This window comes from Schistocerca serialis, chromosome 4, assembly GCF_023864345.2.
Source record: "Schistocerca serialis cubense isolate TAMUIC-IGC-003099 chromosome 4, iqSchSeri2.2, whole genome shotgun sequence".
NCBI classification, from domain to species: domain Eukaryota; kingdom Metazoa; phylum Arthropoda; class Insecta; order Orthoptera; family Acrididae; genus Schistocerca; species Schistocerca serialis.
The window spans coordinates 574,120,444-574,140,943 of NC_064641.1; the positions used below are offsets into that span (position 1 = coordinate 574,120,444).

The 20,500-nt window shown below is 37.4% G+C and overlaps 1 protein-coding gene across 3 annotated transcripts in view; it reads left to right on the forward strand.

The window, feature by feature from the left end:
• Positions 1 to 19,667, forward strand: part of LOC126475310 (arf-GAP with coiled-coil, ANK repeat and PH domain-containing protein 2) — a 151,679-nt gene extending 132,012 nt beyond the window's left edge. For all 3 annotated transcript variants that reach the window (XM_050103084.1, XM_050103085.1, XM_050103087.1), the window contains 2 exons: positions 1,907 to 2,027; positions 16,198 to 19,667. In XM_050103084.1, coding sequence (XP_049959041.1) covers positions 1,907 to 2,027; positions 16,198 to 16,381 — 305 coding nt within the window. In that variant the 3' untranslated portion in view covers positions 16,382 to 19,667. The remainder of the gene's footprint in view (positions 1 to 1,906; positions 2,028 to 16,197) is intronic.
• The last annotated feature ends 833 nt before the right edge of the window (positions 19,668 to 20,500 follow it).

Here is a 20,500-nt window from a genome sequence, read left to right on the forward strand (position 1 = left end):
TTTGAGTCTGCATTGTGAATGTCTGTCCTTCCTTGAAGTTTCTTTATACTGTTATTAACACATGAATATTTCAGATAGCATTCGCTACCTTCCTCAGTACATAATCATCAAACAGATGTTGAAAATATGTTAAGCAGTCAGCAAATTTTTTCTAATTGATTGTACAGTCAATAGAAGAAAAGTAGATGTGTACTGTAACTCGTCATTATTTACAGTAATTGGTCATTATTTTTCAGTATTTTACGACTTCCATTTTGCTGGATTTTTGGCAGTAAGATATTGTTTTGTAACAATTTCTTGTACCTCTGTTAGTATATGTGCAATCAAGGCTTTATGATCACTGGTCACCACATCTACACTAATTACATCAAATAGTGAGACCTGTTTTTATCCAGTGAGTCCAAGACACTACAAGTAGCTGTATTGACAAATCATTTAACATCAATATCGAACAACAAGCTTATAGTAATTTCACATGACTCCTTATCCCGTGGTACTCTCTTTTGGGAAGGCAGTGATCCAGTGCCCCTTCCGGTCATCCAGATTTAGTTTTCCTGTGGTTTCCCTATATCCGTTAAGGCTTGTGGTTCTTTTGATAAGTTCAAAGCTGATATCCTTCATCATCACTCACCAGTCTGAGCTTGTGCTCAGTCTCAGTTGAGCTCACCATAGACAAGGCACTGAACTCTTACTGTTCTTGTTTACTTTCTCCACCATTAGTAAACACAATTCTCCCATCTGCTATTTCCGCCATTGCAGAAAATACATTTACATAATAGTTACAATTTCCATTCCTCTTCAATTTTTGTCTTTGCCAAGACTGTTCCAGACTTTTTACTTTTAAAATTCATTAGATTCAACCAAATACACTGCCTCATCTTGCCTCCAGTTGGTCTTGCTGACAGCTGTTCCATTTTTAGTTGGTCATTTCACTGACACTAATACTGTCCAGTGCAAAATCCCCCTTCTAGTGGACAAATTGGTGAAATGACAACAGTACACCAGCAGGATTGTTTATAATATGCTATTTGTTTTAATAACTAGTTTGTGTTCCATGAAGAAAGTTGATATTCACATAAAAGATTGAAAGAACTGTGTGAACACATCGCTTCACTCAATCTGTAAGTTAACACATGGACTGTATGTGTAAAATGAGGAGGTTGGCGAGTAGTAAGTCAGCAGGAGTGTACTGCAGAAATGAAATGTTGTGTTTCAAATGCATTCATTATGTCTCCAGTGTTACCAGTGAGCACAGTATTTAATATGACAGCAGGAATCAGTGAGCTTCCACACCACTTACCAGTGTCCTCCACACCCAACACACTTGGTTTTCTTGTTTAAAATGCTGGAGAAGGGCTCTTGGACACACATACTGTTCATTTGGCATTGTGTTGATGGTTATCTTTTTTCATTCGCCATTTTCTTTCTTTCCTCCATCTTTGCTTTGTCTGTGCTATTTTCCCTGTGGTGTTTAATCGGCTCATTACTAGTCCTTGGATTTGAAAGTAAGTTTTAACTGTGTGTTGCATCTGGATGTGTTATGGATGACTTTCACTTCCTTTTACTATATCCCATCTTTACTTTTATTCTTACAAAGACTTTTAAAAAATAACCTTTTTTTTTTTTTTTTTTTTTTTTTTTTTTTTTTTTTTTAATGTAGTTGGATTTATTTGCGCGCGCGCGCTTGTGTGTGTGTGTGTGTGTGTGTGTGTGTGTGTGTGTGTGTGTGTGTGTGTGTGTGTGTGAGAGAGAGAGAGAGAGAGAGAGAGAGAGAGATATATCCAGTTATGTAATGTGCAGGTTTCAAAAGCTGTTAAGTAAACATCTCTTACATATTGTTGTTGATGTACTAGTTAACACTTTGTACTGGAGTGTTTCACATGTCTTCTGGTATTTTATTTTGCAGGACATACAGCACAAGTTTGCCTTTTATTGAAGCACCGTGCTGATCAGCATATTCCTGACAAAGAGGGTACTGAACCTCTTACTGTAGCAATAAGGGAGGCAAATGCAGATATAGTTACCTTGTAAGTAAACCCTATTTTTTAAGGTTGGAATTCTAAAGTTTGTCACTGAAACATCACTAATGAGTCATGCAAGGTGACAGGGCAAGGGAACTGTGTATGGGAGATGAAACTACTGATAGCTGAAGTGTATGTATCGTTGTGCTGTGTTATTTCAACTGTGTCTTAAACTCTGTATACATTGCTAAGTTAGTATGAATGAGAAACAAAAGTTACTTTGGTGAATATGCTATTTATGCATAAAAATTGTGTTTACTGTGTTCTACCACTTTCTTATGCCAACAATTTTTGTATTCCAGACAAACTTTATGAAAATCCATGTATGTAGCATTCCATAAGTTACTGATTGACTGTAAATATCTTAATGATCTCAACCATTAAATACAGGATTCAGTTTTAGGTGAACTGTGGATTCATGGTCAATGTCTTCTATCACCATAAATTCAATAAATGCAACAACAATTACTGTTGGTCAAAGCTGTGTAATAGTCTTCTAGTTAAGTACTTTCTTCAGTTTTTATTTCTGTAGTTTTTCATACTATTCTTGTCAGCTGTTTAAAGTCAAAAGTTGTCAGACTGGTAATCAAGTAGGTCTTAAATTATTCATTGTTAATTATTTTTCTGAAAAGCAGAAAGTGAGTCTCACCAGTATGGAAAGGATAGATTGCTACCTGCCACGTAGAAGAGGTGTTGTTGCAAACAATGAAAAAAGATGCTAGATATATTCAGGCTATCAGACAAAACTGTTCTTCAGATGTAGAAAACTCACAAGCAAGCACACTTGGCCACTGTTGCCTCTGGGCACCAATGCCCGACTTTGACTGCATATGAAGTAAGCAGTGATCTTAGCTGGGATGAGTAGTGGGGGTACAGAAGGGTGAGGTGGGGAGTGGGAAGGATGGCAGGGAGCAGGGTAGAGGTGGGAAGAGAAGCTAGTGCTGCCTGCCTGCTCTTGTGTGTGTGTGTGTGTGTGTGTGTGTGTGTGTGTGTGTGTGAGAGAGAGAGATCATGGTGGGGAAAAATAGAGTTCCTATGTGAAACATCATGAGGTTGCAATGGTGGGTAGGGGTAGGGGAAGATAAATAGACAAATGAAAAGGACAATGCCAATGTGTTGTTGGGATAGAAGCCATAAGTGGTACTGGAATGGGAGTTGGGAGGAGGATAGGGAGGTGGAGAACAGGGATAAGTGAAGGTTAAGGCCGGGGGGGGGGGGGGGGGGGGCAGTTAAGAGACTGTATCTTGACCACAGTTTGGCAGTGATCATTCACATGACCGACAATGTGTTAGTTGTCTTGGTCACGTAGAATGCTGCACAGTGGTTGCTGATAAGTTGTTAGATCACATGGGCGCCTTCACTGGTAGCTGTACTTGTGATTGGGTAGGAGACAGCTGTAACAGGACTAGAGTAAAGGATGGTAGGAGAATATATGGGACAGATCTTGCATCTAGGCCTGCAGCAGGGATATGGGCCGAGAAGTAAGGGGTTGGGAGCAGGGATGGAGTATGGACAGACAAGGATATTGCATGGTTTGGGTGGACTGTAGAAGGTATGAGGTGGATATTTCTCATTTTAGAGCACTATGAGAAGTAGTCGAAACCCTGGTTAAGAATATGGTTCAGTTGTTCCAGTTCTGGATGGTACTGAGTCACAATAGGAAATACTCCTTTGTGGCTGAAAAGTGGGTATGTGGGGGCTGATAGATGAATGGGGAGACAAGGAACAAGAGGTCTGCTTTGGATAAGGTGTGTAGGGTAATTTCGGTCTGCGAAGGCCTCTGTGAGACTCTTGGCATATTTGGAGAGCAATTGCTTGTCACTACAGTTGTGAAAATCGTGGATGCCTAGGCTATAAGGAAGGGACCTCTTGGTGGGGAATGGGTGGCATCTGTCAAAGTGGAGGTATTGTTGGTGGTTGGTACATTTGATTTGAGCAGACATATTAATGAAGCCATCCTTGAGTGGATATCAACAACTAAGAATATGGCTTTTAGTCTCAGGAGGACCAGCCGAAGTAATTGGGGGACAAGGTGTTGAGTTCTGGTGGAATATGGATAGGGTGTCCTTAACCTCAGTTCTGATCTTGAAAATGTCATCAGTGACTTTAAACCAGACGATGGGTTTTGAACTCTGGGTGGTTAGGAAGTATTACTCTAGATAGCCCATGAATAGGTTAGCATAGGATGCCATGTGGGTGTCTATTACTTTACCACAGATTTGTTTGTTGATGATTAGCCTCTCATTGCTTAGTACCACCAAGGACTGGAGCAACTGAATTACATCTTCTGCCAAGGTTTCAACTACTTCGCATCACCTTCTGAAATGAGAAATATCCTCCTTAACATCCTCCCCACCTCTCCCACAGTGGTACTCCACTGCCCGTAACTCGCCCATGCTCATGACTTCTTGGCTCGTCGCTTGTATCCCTGCAGTAGATCTAGATACAAGACCTATCCCATGCATCCGCCACTACCATCAGTCCTGTTACAGGCGTCTTCTATCGCATCATAGGCAGAGCTACCCTTGAAAGCAGCCATGTAACTCACCAACTTAGCTGCAACCACTGTGCTGTGTTCTATGTGAGTGAGACAACTAACAAGCTCTCTGTTCACATGAATGGTTTCCACCAAACTATGACCAAGGGAGAGCTGAAGCACCTAGTTGAGGAGCATGGCCCCCTCCCCCTCCCGAAATGATGTGCTTGACTTTAATGACACCAACACATATGTATAGTGGTGTAGTATCCCTTGTCTGTCTCACATCTTTCCTCTCTGTCGCCTCCCACTTCCCACCTCATCCGTCTTTTGTACCATCGCTACGTGCCCCAGCAAAGACTGCTGCTTAGCTCAAATGCAGTTACAGTTGGGCGTTAGCACCCATAGACGAAAGTGGCAAAGTGTGCATGTCAGGAGCTTGCTTATGAGTTTTTCTGCATTTGATGAAGGGCTTTGTCGGATAGTTGAATGTATCTAGCATTTTTTTTCATTGAACTTGCCAACAACTCAGTGCCTCCTCTGTGTGGTAAGCTGCAATCTATCCTTTCCATATTGTTGTTAGTCTATCCTGAATTTTCCATCATTTCATAGTATGTGTCTTGCTGTATAGATTACATGCACAAGTTGAGTTAACTGTATTATTCTTATATTTCTTATTTAATGTTATTAACTCAAAATAGAGTTAAAACTAGTGACCCCTGCGACACTCTTACAGGGTCATCCATTTCTTCCATGCAAACTGCTGGTTCGTTTTCGATCGTGATGCAGTAGGACAGTTCGTTGGGGACAGCCTTTATACCCCATACCCATCCCCCCACCCCCCACCCCCAAGCAAATACATTTCGTAATGGTGTTAATGACCATACCGTTGAATGCCCCACATTCATCCATCATCATTTCTTCATTATAATGCACAATTTTTTTTATGTACTCCTATAATCTATCAGTTCTTTCTTTTGCACAAATAGGAGCTTTCCATGTGAACTTCATGCATTAACTCTCGTGGAAAGCTATATTTAATGTTTCTGTACCTTTCTTGTTTTCTCAGTGTGCCTCTTTCGCACATTCTGGATTTGTTTCTTCGTAAGGTGTGTTAATTTAATTTCAAAGCAATTTATATGTCTGATTTTTTTTGTTGCGTATTTTGCAATCTTGAATTTAGTATTAATTTGAAAGCTGTAATAGTTATTATTATTATTTCCTTCACTTTCTCAGATGTTAATTATTATTATTATTTTCTTAATTTGTCTGATTTTCATCATTGTTAGCTATAAAAGTACTGGTCCATATTGCCTGTTGAACCTTTCTTTTGCAGGTCACTTTAGTAATCTGTACTAAGTGTAACTTTAGACTACTTGTTCCTTGCTTTTGATATTTTCCACTTTCCTTGCAGTAGATGTCCGTCATTCCACACACCAGCTGCTTGTGGTAGCCATTTTCCTCTTTTTCTTCTTCTAAACAGTCTCTGCTGAAATATCCATATTGGGTAATAATTTATTTTGTATATTTTTTCTTTTGATTAATTAGCTCTCCTGATACAGTTGGAGAAGTCTGGTTTGGAGGATACACTTTCTGTACTGCATCCACATATTATTGATCTTTCATGAGCTGTCTAAAAATGGAAGCAGTTTCACACTATAAGTGAAAGAGGTTACCCAAAATCTCTAACTACTTCTTCTCCATCACCTATGTATTGGTTAACATTTATAGTCATTCAGTGTCCAGAGACAGAGCTAAACATCATAAGTGGTTAAGGAAGTGGACTTGTGTTCAAGAGAAGGGCAGTTCAAAAACCCTACCTATCCGTCTATATTTACAGTTCCAGAATTTCCTTAAGTTATTTCATGTGGTTTTGAGATGGTTGTTTTTTCGCTCCAAGCAATGCCACAGCTGATTTCTTGGCCCATTTGTATTTTCTGTAATGACCATATCAGCAAGAGGCCATTAAATTAGTATTCTCTTGATCCTCACTTGAAGGGAACCTAATGAAAATGTTGGTTTCCAATGGACACAGAGAGTGATACTCAGTGGAAAAATCAAAATGAGGATAAATGACAATTTAGTAAAAGCTATAGAATTTGTTAATACTTGTTATACCTAAAGGCATTTTAGAAAGCAAGAGTTTGTGTTCAACTTTCAGAAATTCGTGTTTGTTCTAATCATGATATTTTTTGTGTGTAATTTTAAATGGCCCATTAGTATTTAGACTTCACAATTTGATCGCACAAATTGCTATTTGTGAATTTATCATGGAATGGTAGCACATTTTTTGAACATTGCTTGCAGGAAGCTCTGACAGATAACCAAGAGAAAATTGATATGACTTGTGTGTTCTTTGTTTTATTATTGACCACGATAAACCATTTCGATTACATGTGATTACACAATAACTGTTACATTGGCAGGATTGTAAACAAAGGCATATGGGTCCAGGAAACTATTAGCCTCACATGTGTTTTTTTGCAGTGTGTTCAAGTGTATAAAAAATTACAAAAAATGCTTTTTAAGTTACACAAAATGTTCCTCCCAATAAATCCGCTATTGCTCAACTCATCCTTCAATCTGCTAAACTCTTGACCTCCATCTTCACTAGTTTATCACCTACTCCTACACTATCCCTAGTCTTCCACCCATTACTTTAATTTTTTTATAACCTTAATACATGATTCTCACTATTATTTATTCTCATTCTCTTTGTTCTTTACACCCAATACTACTTGTATAATGGCATCTCTTTGTTACATATGTAAGCAAGGTGAAAAAGTTCTTAAGCTGCAAGAACTTAGGTGAAGAAAATTGTGTTTTTTGTTGCATTATTGTGTGGTGGACCACAGTGTAAGCAAAATGTCAACTATCTGCAAAGTAGTTTTGTTTGTATGAATTTTTAAAGTACTTGTGTTGTGATTGATTGATTCAAATAGATGAATTGGAATATTGTTGTCATGAAATTTTTTAGTTTGTGTTGATTATTACCAGGACAAACAAAAATCAAGAAAAAAATACAATACTGCAGATGCCAATTTGAGTGAATCATTCACAACACATCTACTATAATAATATCTATATACAAAACTGTTTGCAGATCAAGGTGACTTTTAACTTACGCCAATATGTACCAAGTTATTGCCTCTTCTGTGGCAGTTCAAGAACTTTTTTTATCCAAAAGTGATATGGAGTGTGGGTTTTCGTCTTTAACATTTAGAAAATTGGAAACTGAATTCAAATGTCATTGTACTTGCCTAGTAGGTAATCCACATGAATGATGTCTAAAAACATCAAGAAGATGCACACTGGAGTGTTCGATGATCAGCAGTCAAACATGTATGAACCTCCAGTGAAGAAGTTATAGTTTCCCCTGATGGGTATTTAGCAAGTATACCTGAATAACACTTTAGAAACTGAATTTAATCGAAGCAGAAACTATAAAGTAAGTGCAATGACAAGGAAGGCGATTCGTTATAAAGCCTTTCACTGTCAGGCAGAAAACGTACCTCCTTACTACCTCCTTACCTCCTTAAGCAGGCTGTATTTCATAAATGTGTGTTCAGATGCATTATAATTGTTTTGTATATATGCAGGACATTTCCACTAGCTTTGCATTTAAGACCTCTGGCACCTATGTTTTGAAATGTTCATATGTTACCAACATTTCTTAAAATTACAGTAGCAGGAAGAAAAAGTGTGTCCTTATCCATTATTTTCAAATACAGTACTACCACACCCCAACATAAACACATCCATCTATGCATGTTTTGTTTTCCTTTTGCAAGTGAAATCAAATCTTTTGTGTCAGATGAAATGATTATTATACAACACTGAAGGTACTACAGGCTGCATTTACACTTCGCTGATACATTTTATGCTTTTTTATTTTTTAAGAACATCTATGGAAGTTATGTAACAAGCAGAATTATTTCTTTTTCTTTAACCGACAACAACCCTATTTCCTCAAATATATTTTATCAGAATGGATGCATGCATGAGAATGATGATTTGATTTTTCAGCTAATCCAAATACTTTTTTCCCTGATAAATTATTCCAGTTATTTTCCAAACTGAAAAAGTTGGTGCTTTCTTGTTTGTCTGAGCTACCACCATGTTGCGTATTTTTTTCTGAGTGCTGGAATTCTGCTATTATTATAATGTTAGTACAGCCGTAAAAACAGCAAATGAGCTCACTGTACAGGATTACATATTTTATTGCTAGACAGCCACTTCACAAGCGTTTAGAACTGTGTGTTGTATCAGCAAGTAATTCATGCAGATCCCCAGTAAGGCAGCTTTTTTTAATTAGCAGATAGATATTTTATCAATGCCAAGGATTTATGAGTGTCCACTAAGATCTCTTATCACTGCTTCCAGTGTGTCAAGAACTACTGGAATGACTTTAACTGGCTTATGTCAGAGTTGCTGTAGTTCAATTTTGAAGTCCTTATATCAGGCAGGTTGTTAAAGTTCTCGTCAAGTCTGCAACAATCAAGTGTGATGGCAGTGTCAGTGATCCACACTTTCTTTTTCTCCATAGCTATGATGCCTGTTGTATTTTGTTCCAGCAATTCACCTGTCAGAAGTCCCATAGTAAGCATGTGTGGTGGCCTTCCCCCCCTCCCCCCCCCCCCCCCACTACTTCTTCTTTGCTACCAACTGATGCTAATTTTTGGCATACGTTCCAGTGAATGATTTGTGGCACATCTTTGTGCCTTTGCTTGTAATCAGTCTGAGTTTTGTTTTTAATTTCTATTTTCAACATATCTGGATATGATAAATTGTTATGTCAGCTTCTTCGCAGAGTCTATGCTTTGGGTCTTCTACTTATTTCTTAACTGCGACTCTGATGGTCTTATTTCTGATGGCATATTCCTGTGCAGCAAAAATCAGTCCTTCAGGTTCCCTCATTAGGATTCCATTGCTCAGGCAAGATAAGATCTATTATTGATCTATTTTGCCTTCAATTGTCTCCAAAAAAACTGCCATGCAATGCTTCATTGTGCAGGCTCTCAATCTGGCATTAGTGTGCAGTAATCTGGTATTGTGTCTTGCTTTGCTATACCTTGAGAAGCTTTCCATTGGTGACTTCAGCCAGAACTGATTCTGAAAGCATCATCTACTGCCTGTTTCTCTGAGCAAGTACAGCTTGCCGATGTCACTGCAGGGGTAGAATGCACGGGGATTTGTCATGAGTTTCCTTGTCCATATTATCCAGCTTTACTTCCATCCAGTTCACAATACCTGCAGTGTATCTGATGATTTGTATGGCCCAGGCATTGAGTTCCTTGAAGCCCTAGTGTAGCAGCAGCAATGGAGAATCTGGCGCATCACATTGGACACCTCAAGTGTCGTTCATTTTGCCCATGGGCGTTGCTACTGAGGCATCTTACAGAGTACCCAACAAGGGGGATTTGCCCTCACCACAGAGTGAGTGGCGGGTTGTAAACCGTTCGTGTCACTCGTGGTGGTGAGTCAATATGGGACTGACTATGTGCCCTCATCTGTTCATCCTGAGAGTGGGCAGGTGGCCATTCCTTCAGCAGGGTCCCAAGACGGCATACAGGAGGAGGGGTTTATGGTTACTGGGAGTTCCAATGTTTGGCATGTTATGGAACCCCCAAGGAAAAGAACATCCAGGGCTGGAAAGGAACCAATGTGCACATGGAATGTATGCCATGGAATCTTCTACGTGATGTTGAGGTGGCCTTACCTGCAATTTTTGAGGGGGCAGGGTGTGGTCCTCTGTGGCTTTTGGCTGATGTCAGCGCCAGTGATGCCTACTGCCATCCCCAGTTCGTATGGGCAAATGGCTGAAGGGACGAAAGCTGCTGGCCTTGCTTGCAGGGTGCAAGCAGTGCCCATGATTTCCAGAGTGTATCCAGGATTGATTGGGGTCCTCCAGTTTGGAGCTGAGTAAAGGGTATTGACCAAAGGCTCCACTGATTCTGTGACTGTCTTGGCTGCAGGTTTCTTGGCAAGAACTACTTGGTAGCAGACTGCTTGGAGAGTGCACACGGTTTTTGTTTGTTTAGGCGAGGTGATAATTTGAGGTCCTCTAATGAACACACATCACTTAATACCCAGAGAGTGAAATTTAATCACTTACATAGTAATGTCACTTTGGCTGTAAGAATATTAACAGTAAATTGTCGAAATATTCATAACAAAGTTCATGAGTGTACTATCATCCAGAAAAGCTACGGCACTCAAATTTTTTGCAGAACTGAGAGCTGGATGAAACTGAAAGTTGAAAGCTCCGAACTATTTATAGAGTTACGGAACATACCTCAGAATGACAGGTTAGATACTGTGGGAGGGGAGGTGGCCATTACAGTTGACAGAAACAATCTCTCTCTTGAGGTTGAAACTGAGTCTTAACTGTGGAGTTACGTGGACACGAGTAACCAGCTTAGGTAAACTCAAGTTAATCATCAGATATTTTTTTAACGCCACCTAATTTCCTTGTAACAGCTGTAGAATCATTCAAAGAAAGTCTACATGTAGTAGTGCGGAGATAATCTGATCTCTTGGTATTAGTTGGAGCTGACTTGAACTTAATTATAGACGGGGGGGGGGGGGGGCGCTATGGATTCATTGCAGGTAGTCAGTCAGTAAGAAAAGAAAGTTGTGGACTAGTTAACATTAAGAGGGCATTTTCTAAGGAGACCTGTTCCCTCCATTGTTGTTCATCATCACTTTAATTTCACTGTCAGCCATCTTACAAAGAGCAAACTGGGTTATCAAACAGAGAGAAAATCTCCGAAAATTTTCTACCTGCTACATATACATGGATGACCTGAAACTGTGCGCAGAAATTGAAATTAAAATCCACTCTTTGACAAATACAGTACAGAATTGGCATTGATGTCAGTATAGAATTTGGCTTAGACAAGTGTGTCACAATGGCACTCAATGAGAGCAAAATCTCTCAGTGAAGACATTGAAATACCGCCTGGGCAAATCATCAGTGGCCACCAGCTGGAGTACTACAAATACCGAGACATTTTGCAATTGGACAATATGGGCATGTAAAAAAATGGCCAGCAAGGAGTACATCCAAAATGTCACAAATTTTGAGAAGCAAAGTAAATAGCAGCTATACATCCACATCTGCATGCACACTCTGCAAGTGTGTGGGGCAGAGGGTACCATGTGCCACTACCAGTCATTTCCTTTCCTGCTGTCTATATGCCTCTGTAGGAGCCCTTATTTTTTGACGGTCCTTACGCGAACTGTACGTCGATGGCAATACAATAGTTCCGCAGCCAGCTGCAAATGCTTGTTGTCCAAATATCTTCAGTATTGTTTAGGAAAAAGAATGTCATCTTCTACCCAGGGATCCCCATCTGACTTCACTGAGCAGTTCTGGTAACAAATCTAACAACACACCTATGAATTGCTTTATGTCTTCCTTTAATTTGAGCTGATGGGGATCCCAAAACACTTGAGCAGTACTCAAGAATGGGTTGCACAAGTGTTCTATATGCGATCTCCTTTGTAGTTGAGCTGCACTGTCCTAAAACTCTCTCAGTAAATAGAATTTGGCCATTCGCCTTCATTATTATGTACTTACACGCTCACTCCATTTCTTATTGCTTTGTATCATTATGACTAGATATTTAATTAACATTACTGCATAAAACAACACATCACTAATACTGTATTTGAACATTATAGGTCTGTTTTTCCTACTCATTTGCATTAACTTACATTTTTCTACATTTAGTGCAAGCTGCCATTCATCACACCAACTAGAAACTCTATCCAAGGCATCCTGTACCCTTCAATAGTCACTCCGCAATGATATTTTCCTGTGTGCTACTGCATCATCAGTAAACAGTTGCAGATTTCTGCTCCCCGTATCTGTCAGACAATTTATGTATATATTGGCTACGAGTGTGGCCCCAATTGCACTTCCCTGGAGCACTCCTGACAATACTGTTGTCTCTAATAAACACTCGCCATAGCGGACAATGTACTGTGTTCTATTACTTAAGAAGTCTTTTAGCCACTAACGTATAAATCTAAGAATGTGGGATTAGGCCTGTTCCCCTTCATCCATGGTTTGCAAGGATATTGTGCGTGAAGAGGGCAAAATGAGTTTTGCACAAGCAACAATTTCTAAATCACTGGTTATTTATGAACAGAAGCTTTTATTTCTAAAGAAACTTTATTATAGTAGAACTCAAAATATGTTAAAGAATTCTGCAGCATACGCTTTTTAAGGATATGGATCTACAATTTTGAGGATCCATTCTTTTAGCCTTTTTGAGCACGTGAATGAAGGAAATTTCTAAACTAACTTTTTCAGTACATTGTTGAGGGGTTGTAACTGCTTAGTATTATTATTATTATTTTGCAGAACAGAGATTACATTGCTGAATATAGTCAAGTCTTCTCCTGATTAAATCAAACGATGGAAACTCCACGTAGGAATATCAACAATGTACGAAAAGATAGATTGCTGCTTAGCGTAAAGATGACAAGTTAAATTGCAGACAGGCACAATTAAGACACAGTGTCTTTTTGCCACAGCTTTCATCAACAAAAGAGAAACACACACCATTCATACACGCAAGCAAGGGCACTTAATGTACACATGACCGCCAACTCCAGCAGTTTGGGACCAGTTTACTTTCATCTTTGTGTGGAAAAGGTTTAAGTACTTTTATAATAATACTTTATGCAGGATGTGGACAGTCTCAAACAGTACAAATCTTGTATTTCATTATGTACACTACATTTTCAGGACATAGACAAAGCACTCCATAGGTTTTGCCGTATTGATTCCAGGGCACCACTGATGACTGGGATGACATTAGTTTTAACATTCCACATTTGACTGCCTTCAGTGCCCAGATCCTTACATTTTAATTTCGTCTGAATCACCTTGACATTAAAGCTCCATTTACACATGGCCGACACATCAGTTAAGAGGCGTAATCTGTTTTCTTGCTGTCATACACCAGTATCAGGCTTCTTAGTCTCAGCCATTCAATAGGCAGGTAGTTCTTGGTTGTACTTGATAGTGGTACAGGCAGTTGCCATGAACACTTTGGGTATGTGGTCCTACCATTTGTTAGAGAGATTTGGTACTTCTATGCTCTGCATATTTGCCGCTGAAGGTATACACACACCTTATTGGGTCTTTTGAGGTATTCATTTTTTTCCAAGATAGGACAGACTAAAATAATGTGCTACTGAGTTTCCATTTTAATGGTAGTGTGCAGAAATGAGTCAGTATCAGTACCTTCTGCAATCATTTGGAACTTCCTTACAACCTTCTTAGTCTGGTGGGCAGTAATTCTTCTGTTCCCATTTGCCATCTGACTGTATTATTTGACACATTAGTGGATGATTCACCTGCTGGGATACACATCTGCCTAATCCAACTGAGGCATTGATACACTGCCTCTACTTCTCTCAGACTTTGCCCCCCCCCCCCCCCCCCCCCCCCCTCCTCTGTGTGTTACATGTAGTCTGTCATTTTCAGCTTTTAACGAAATCGTCGTAATGAATGGAATTGATTTGAAATTTCGTTAAAGAAGAATAATAAATTTTATCTTTTGCTTTTAAGTTCATTTTCTTTCGTGCGAACTTTGTTGTAGAACCACTCTCTTATTTTCGTGTGGTAATAAAAATTTTTACTTTCTTAAGAATTACGTACATTTAAAGAAAAAATAATATTTACGTGAACTCATATGAACTGGTTAAGAATATTAGGTTGAGAATTGAGTCCTTTAAATCTTTCGGCCTTGGCATACACTTTCCAGATGCAGTGGGTTTTTTGTTAAATATTTTTACTGAATTTTATCCCAGCACTAGCCATAGAACACAAGATTACCTCTATTAGCAGAAAATGTTTTAATTATTGCCAAGCCGACATTTATCACTGATCAAACCTACTTCATTACACATTTAAGATATTTTGAAAGAACCAAACTGTTTAAATTTCAATGTTAACTAACATTAGCTATCCGCCTACGAATGCACAAATGTATAATTAATTCAAATTTTATCAGCCACAGGATCACTTAAAAAGAAGAACAATTTCTTAATTCACTATTGATTTTTATGCTTCTGTTCCCGATTTACGGGTTTGATAATTTTTTAAATGTGCCGCCTATTGTTGGTCGCGGCACAGCCCAGCAACACCGCTAAAAAATGCTGAAAAATTCTTAAAGAAATTTTATAGATGACGTGGGCAAGCTAATTTACATAAATAATTCACACTTTTGATAAACTCTAATATATTTAGATCAAACAACAATACAACTCACATTAATTCGTAACGCATCGTCTAATGGCGGCTAAGTCCAGACAGAGACAAAAGAAGTCTACCCATTCGTAAAAAACTCTTTCACAGTGTCCTACCGCAATGACTTCTGAACAGAGAAGACCAAAGAATACATAATGCATTGTGCTTAAATAGTATTGCTGACTATTAACATTTCTTTGCAAATTGACGATATTATTCTCTTCTGACATTTTATATATATCTATATATCTCTGCTATCGCAAATACTGACACATTTTACAATCACATAATAAATACAGAAAAATTCCTATCCTAAATACAGAGAAATATTACAACAAAAAATATAAGGAGAATAACAAATGTCTTTTACACCACATTCAGTAATATTTTTGTTCAATAATTACGATATATACAACTTGCCCAGAGCGGCGTATATGGTACAAATAAACTCTTGTTTTTTTTTTTTTTTTTTAATAACGTGAGTTTGCCAGGGAACGTTACAAGCTATAGGGTGCACTCCACTATATACATATGGTAAGAAACTTCAGTGTCCTATGATCTGCAGATAAAATGTCTTGTTGGTCTTCCAGTCAGAAGCTGTTTTCAATTACAGGAACTGCTGGTAGTCATCTAGCTATTATTATTATATCTCAGAATGTTTCCAAAATGTAATTAATGAGAAGTAGTTTTCATTAATGTGTTGGTGGTGATTATGTGTCTTGATTTAAGCTTCATTTGTAGTCCCAATTACAGTTATAATAGAATTCAATAAATGAGGCAACACTAAATGATCAGACTGAATCTTGTGACAGTTTCATTCAGCATGGAAGGAGAATTCGAAAACAATAAAAATGCCAATAAAATTTAAGAAGCAAATAGAAAGAAATGCCAAAACATAAGAAAATCATTTTTGAATCTTTTAAATAAAACACCTTAAAGCATTCAATCAGATAGTTGTCTATATTAAATACAGAAGACAATGTGACTGGAAGTCCTTTCATGATTTGTTTAACAGAGAAAACAATTCTTTGTGGGGATGAAATTGTACGAATAGAATACAAATAATTATTAAGAGATCAGTTGGTGTCTCACTGTTTAAGTTCAGTACGGGTAGACTGTTGATGGGTAGGTTTCCAGAATGTCAATATTTAGTGAAAGAAGATTAAACATAAATGTCACTGAATTTGTAGTTGTGCTGGTCACCTCTCTCTCTCTCTCTCTCTCTCTCTCTCTCTCTCTCTCTCTCTCTCTCTCTCACTGAGGATTGAGTGTTTGATTGCCTAGCCAGCAGCAGGACTTTTTCTGTGCCTGTCCGCCACACAGAAAGTTTCTTTCAAAGTGAGTTGTGGACAATCATCTTTCATTATTTATGTAACATCAAGATAATGTAGACAGGCTGAAAACCATTAATCACTTTATGTTTCTTTCTTAAGGTTGCGACTCTCCATGTTAAATGAGCAGATGAGGACCTCAGAAATGGGATCAACAGGGGATGACACATTCAATGATGTTGTCAGAGACTTTTCACAACTAGCTTGTTCTCATCCTGAGCGTCTGTTTCGCACAAAGGGTAGCCCAGGCTCAGGACAAGGCCCCAGTAGTCTCGGGCCTGAGTGACGACGCGCGCCATCTGGCGCAGTGCGTAAGTTATCAAGATTGTTGTTATTGCATCGCAGAAGAAAAGGACGCACTGAATAAATATTTTCCAGATCTGTGTTCCTGCATCATGATGCTTTTGCCACTCATTTGGTAAATGATCTCAGACAAATGATGATAGAGCTGATCTGTAATCACAGGGTAGGATTGATACTGTTCCCTAACAATTGTTTGATATTACATATAAAGAATCTCGGAAAACTATGGCTGAAGAAGGTTACTGAAGTGTCAATGTATGGTCAATTTTGGTACATATTCTTGTAACTGTAATTATTTCAGTAACAGAATATTCTCATGCAAACTGTGTGGATAGCGGTAAACTGGTACAAATTACGGTACTGTGTTACCTACTTCTGCTTCCATTGGATGGGACTTCCAGAGTGTCTGACTTCCACTATGTGTGTGTGTGTGTGTGTGTGTGTGTGTGTGTGTGTGTGTGTGTGTGTGTAAAAGTCTATTTCTCATCATTAGTCCTCCAGGACTGAACTGTATCCCTCAGTATTCAGTATTTTTTCTGCTTCTAGTTGAGGGCTACTGTTCATAAAGTGATTGCTCAATGAAAGTGGTCTGAATAGCTTTACTCAAATTGCCAAAATACTTATACTATTTTTCTTTTATAAGGAAATTATATTCTTTATTATATGAATTTAAAATTGTTGATGTGTCATATTTATTAGGTGTAATTTTGTTAACTGCATCATATTTGCTATATTTGATTGTGTTAGCTGCACTCTTCCAATAATATTACAAAATATTAAAGAATTGTGTTACCATTGCATCACTTATTTTTTATTCATCTTATTGCCACATGTAATTTGCATAAATTGATGAACACAAGTATTTAATAAGTAAACATTTTATTTAGTTTAGTGTATTAATTAAATGCTGCACAGTTCTAGAATGCCAATCAAAATTGAAACTAACTGGTTTGTGTATAGACTGTGCTTGTGAATTTTATATGGAGGTTAATTTATACTCTACATGAGCCTAAGAAACAGTTTTGCCTTAAGACTTGAATTGTTGGATAAGCCACATTTTCTTGTGACACATACCAATCAGCAAAAGGGTTTAAAATAATCTCTGTAACACCCTTGTAGTATAACTTTACTGATCATATATTTTTTATAGATGTCAGTGCTCTTGTTTCTAAAAGACAGTTACTCTAGTTTTGAGATTTCCTTGTTCCACCAGTATATGCATAATTGTTGATAACACTGTATGTGTATAAATATTTTATACAGTAGTTATAGTATCAACTGTTTGACTGATATATTCTTTGAAAAATATTACAATATATCGAAGTACTCACTTCTTACTGTTGCCAGACATTGTCAGCATGTATAACAGTTTTAACAACAGCTCTAAAATAATAAAGGATGCTGTTGTTAACATACGTATAAAATATATAAATTTGAGTGTCAAATCCAACTACTAGCTAAATGCTGCGTTAATTACATAAATAGTATGAAGTTATATTATTTTGATGATTAAGTTTGGTTTGATTATAATGATACACAAAAAGGAAGTGAGATTGAACTAACTCTCTTTCAAAGAAAATATACCATTTCATTGTTTTATACTGGTGTAGTGGTTGGTGTCCACCCTCGGATTCACCAAACAGTTGTTATTAGTTTTATATTTCTGGAATTTTTTCAGCTATACAGACATTCATTTTGTTTTCTGTGTTGTCACATTTTTCTCTGTCTTGTTACATTTGTTTCTTCCTTGTTGTGCGAGTAATTTTTAGGTAACTTACATGTGGACACTATTGCAGCATTGACATAAACTGCTGCTCGTAAAGAACATACTGTAAACCATACAGGATGCTTCATTTTGTGTAGATACTACTTACTATATTTTACTTTGAGGTGCTCTTTGGAAGCTTTCTGTATAGCAGTAATTGCGTATATTGAATCATTCACTAAGCATTAATGCAAACTGTACAAAAGGTGCTTTGTAGTGTAACTGCTTTATAAAATACTCGTGTGTAGTATTGTTCTGTATTTTGTCATTGATCGTGGTATCAAATTGTGATTGAATAGAAATGTAAAAGAAAAAAAATACCTTCCTGTGTTTATGTAGATGAATAAGAAAATGGCTGTGCATACTATTGCATCTTTTATGAGTTCCAGCAGTGTCTTTTCTGCTAGAATAATTGATTGCCTAGTAACAACGAAGTGTTGAGACTGAATTGGTGTTGTATAATTGTGTGGCTGATGCTATATGTTTGTGACTGTAATGCAACAGACTACCTTAATAGTGGCCTATTTGAATAATTGCTTCGAGATATGTTTGGTTCAGCAAACAAATAGCAATATGTGTTACCTCAGAACAGTAATTTTTTGTGTTTGAAGAAAACTCTGCGAGTGGAATACCTCTGCACACTTATAAATAAATTTATCATCAATGTATCTGTATCTTCACTCTGAGGTTATGTCGTGTACATCTAAATACTCATTTAACGAGACAGGATAAAGGATGGCTTGTCAGCTCTGATTTTGTAGTTCCAGTATTTTATTGCTTTGTGTGTTGCTGTTAATCTGGTATATCCGACTTTTACTTTCAGCACACTGGCATCAATGTTTTCTAATGGAAGAAAACAGCTCATCAGATACAGACATGCCTTAATAAAAAAAAAAAAAATCTCTGAAATATGAAAGAAATGTGTATTTTGTGTAACTGTTATGCTTCAACAAGTCACATTTTCCAGTGTAACCCGGACGTTTTGATAGGATTGTCATTTACAAAAATTTACATTCCAATTATTTCCTTGTGTATTATGTTAACTTACCATTTAGTGTACATAGCACACAGCCTGTGCATTATTACTGAGGTTGCACATGCAGTTTTTTAAAAAAAATGATAATATTGAGCTGCAGTGTAGGTCTTAGTCATTGCAGACTACATAGAAGAAACATTTCTTAATTGTAAATGTTACAGATTTATTTTCATATTTCATTCTGATCCAGTCTCGACTAAAATGTTGCCATGAAACTTGCCAAATACATAACTTGCTGCATGATACATATAAAATTATTATTTAGTTAGATCAGTATACACATTTGTGTGTCAACAGACAATTGGTTGAATTCACTCTTCAGACTTCATGTAATTTGTTAATTGTCCATTCATTTGTTACATTTAAAGACTTTTTTTTGCATTATACGTAAATCTGTGGATTGCAATTATATAAAAGAAAACACTGGAAATGCTGTAAACTTGATTGCAGAGATAAAATTCTGTACAAAAGAGCAACATAAGAGTAAAAAAAAAAAAAAAAAAAAATCTGTGTTTCTCATTTACGAATGCAGTATTTTGCCTTTCACAAATTCCACATGAAAATATTTCTGTTAATGCACAACGAAATGGGCAGAGTCCCTCCTTGTTATGAACAGTGATCTGTAATTATTAACGAAAAATTGCTCTATCACAAGCGGTTTTACATAGAATAGTGATTATTCGTGGATGGCATTTTGAGCATTTCATTTTGTGGGCTCCCTATCTCTTTCTTTTTTTTCCAATTACATTGTGGAAAGTTCTCATTTCTTGTACTTCAAGTTACCTGTTGTTTTTGTTGATATTAGATAATGTTGATTTGAACTGGAAAACACATACCTGCAGCACTATTAATTCGAATTTAGTATCAGCAGTGTGGCTTTATTTAGATAAATTTTTACACTGATAGTCGCCAAGAATTTTTGGAAGAATTGTGCATAGGTCCATATTTAGGCAGGTACAACAAATGCAGCTGCAAAAGGTATCAAAATTTTGGGGTCAGCAAAATGTTGCCATCAAAAAAAATGTTAAATGTATTTTTAATGTTCATTACATCAGCATTCAGGCACTCAACAATTTACGGGCAAACTGTTGACAAATATTTGTACCTGTCAGTAAACTCTTATTTTACTACTTATCCACCAATACAACGTCTTCCATGTAGGAGTGCATTAAAGCTCTGTCAAACACAGAGCACGTAGATTTGTTCTCACCTTTATGCCTTTTACTGTGTCTTTTAACTCCATTATTTTATAATTGGACTACCCTGACTGGATGTGTCCACTTTTAGTGGACACTCTTTCT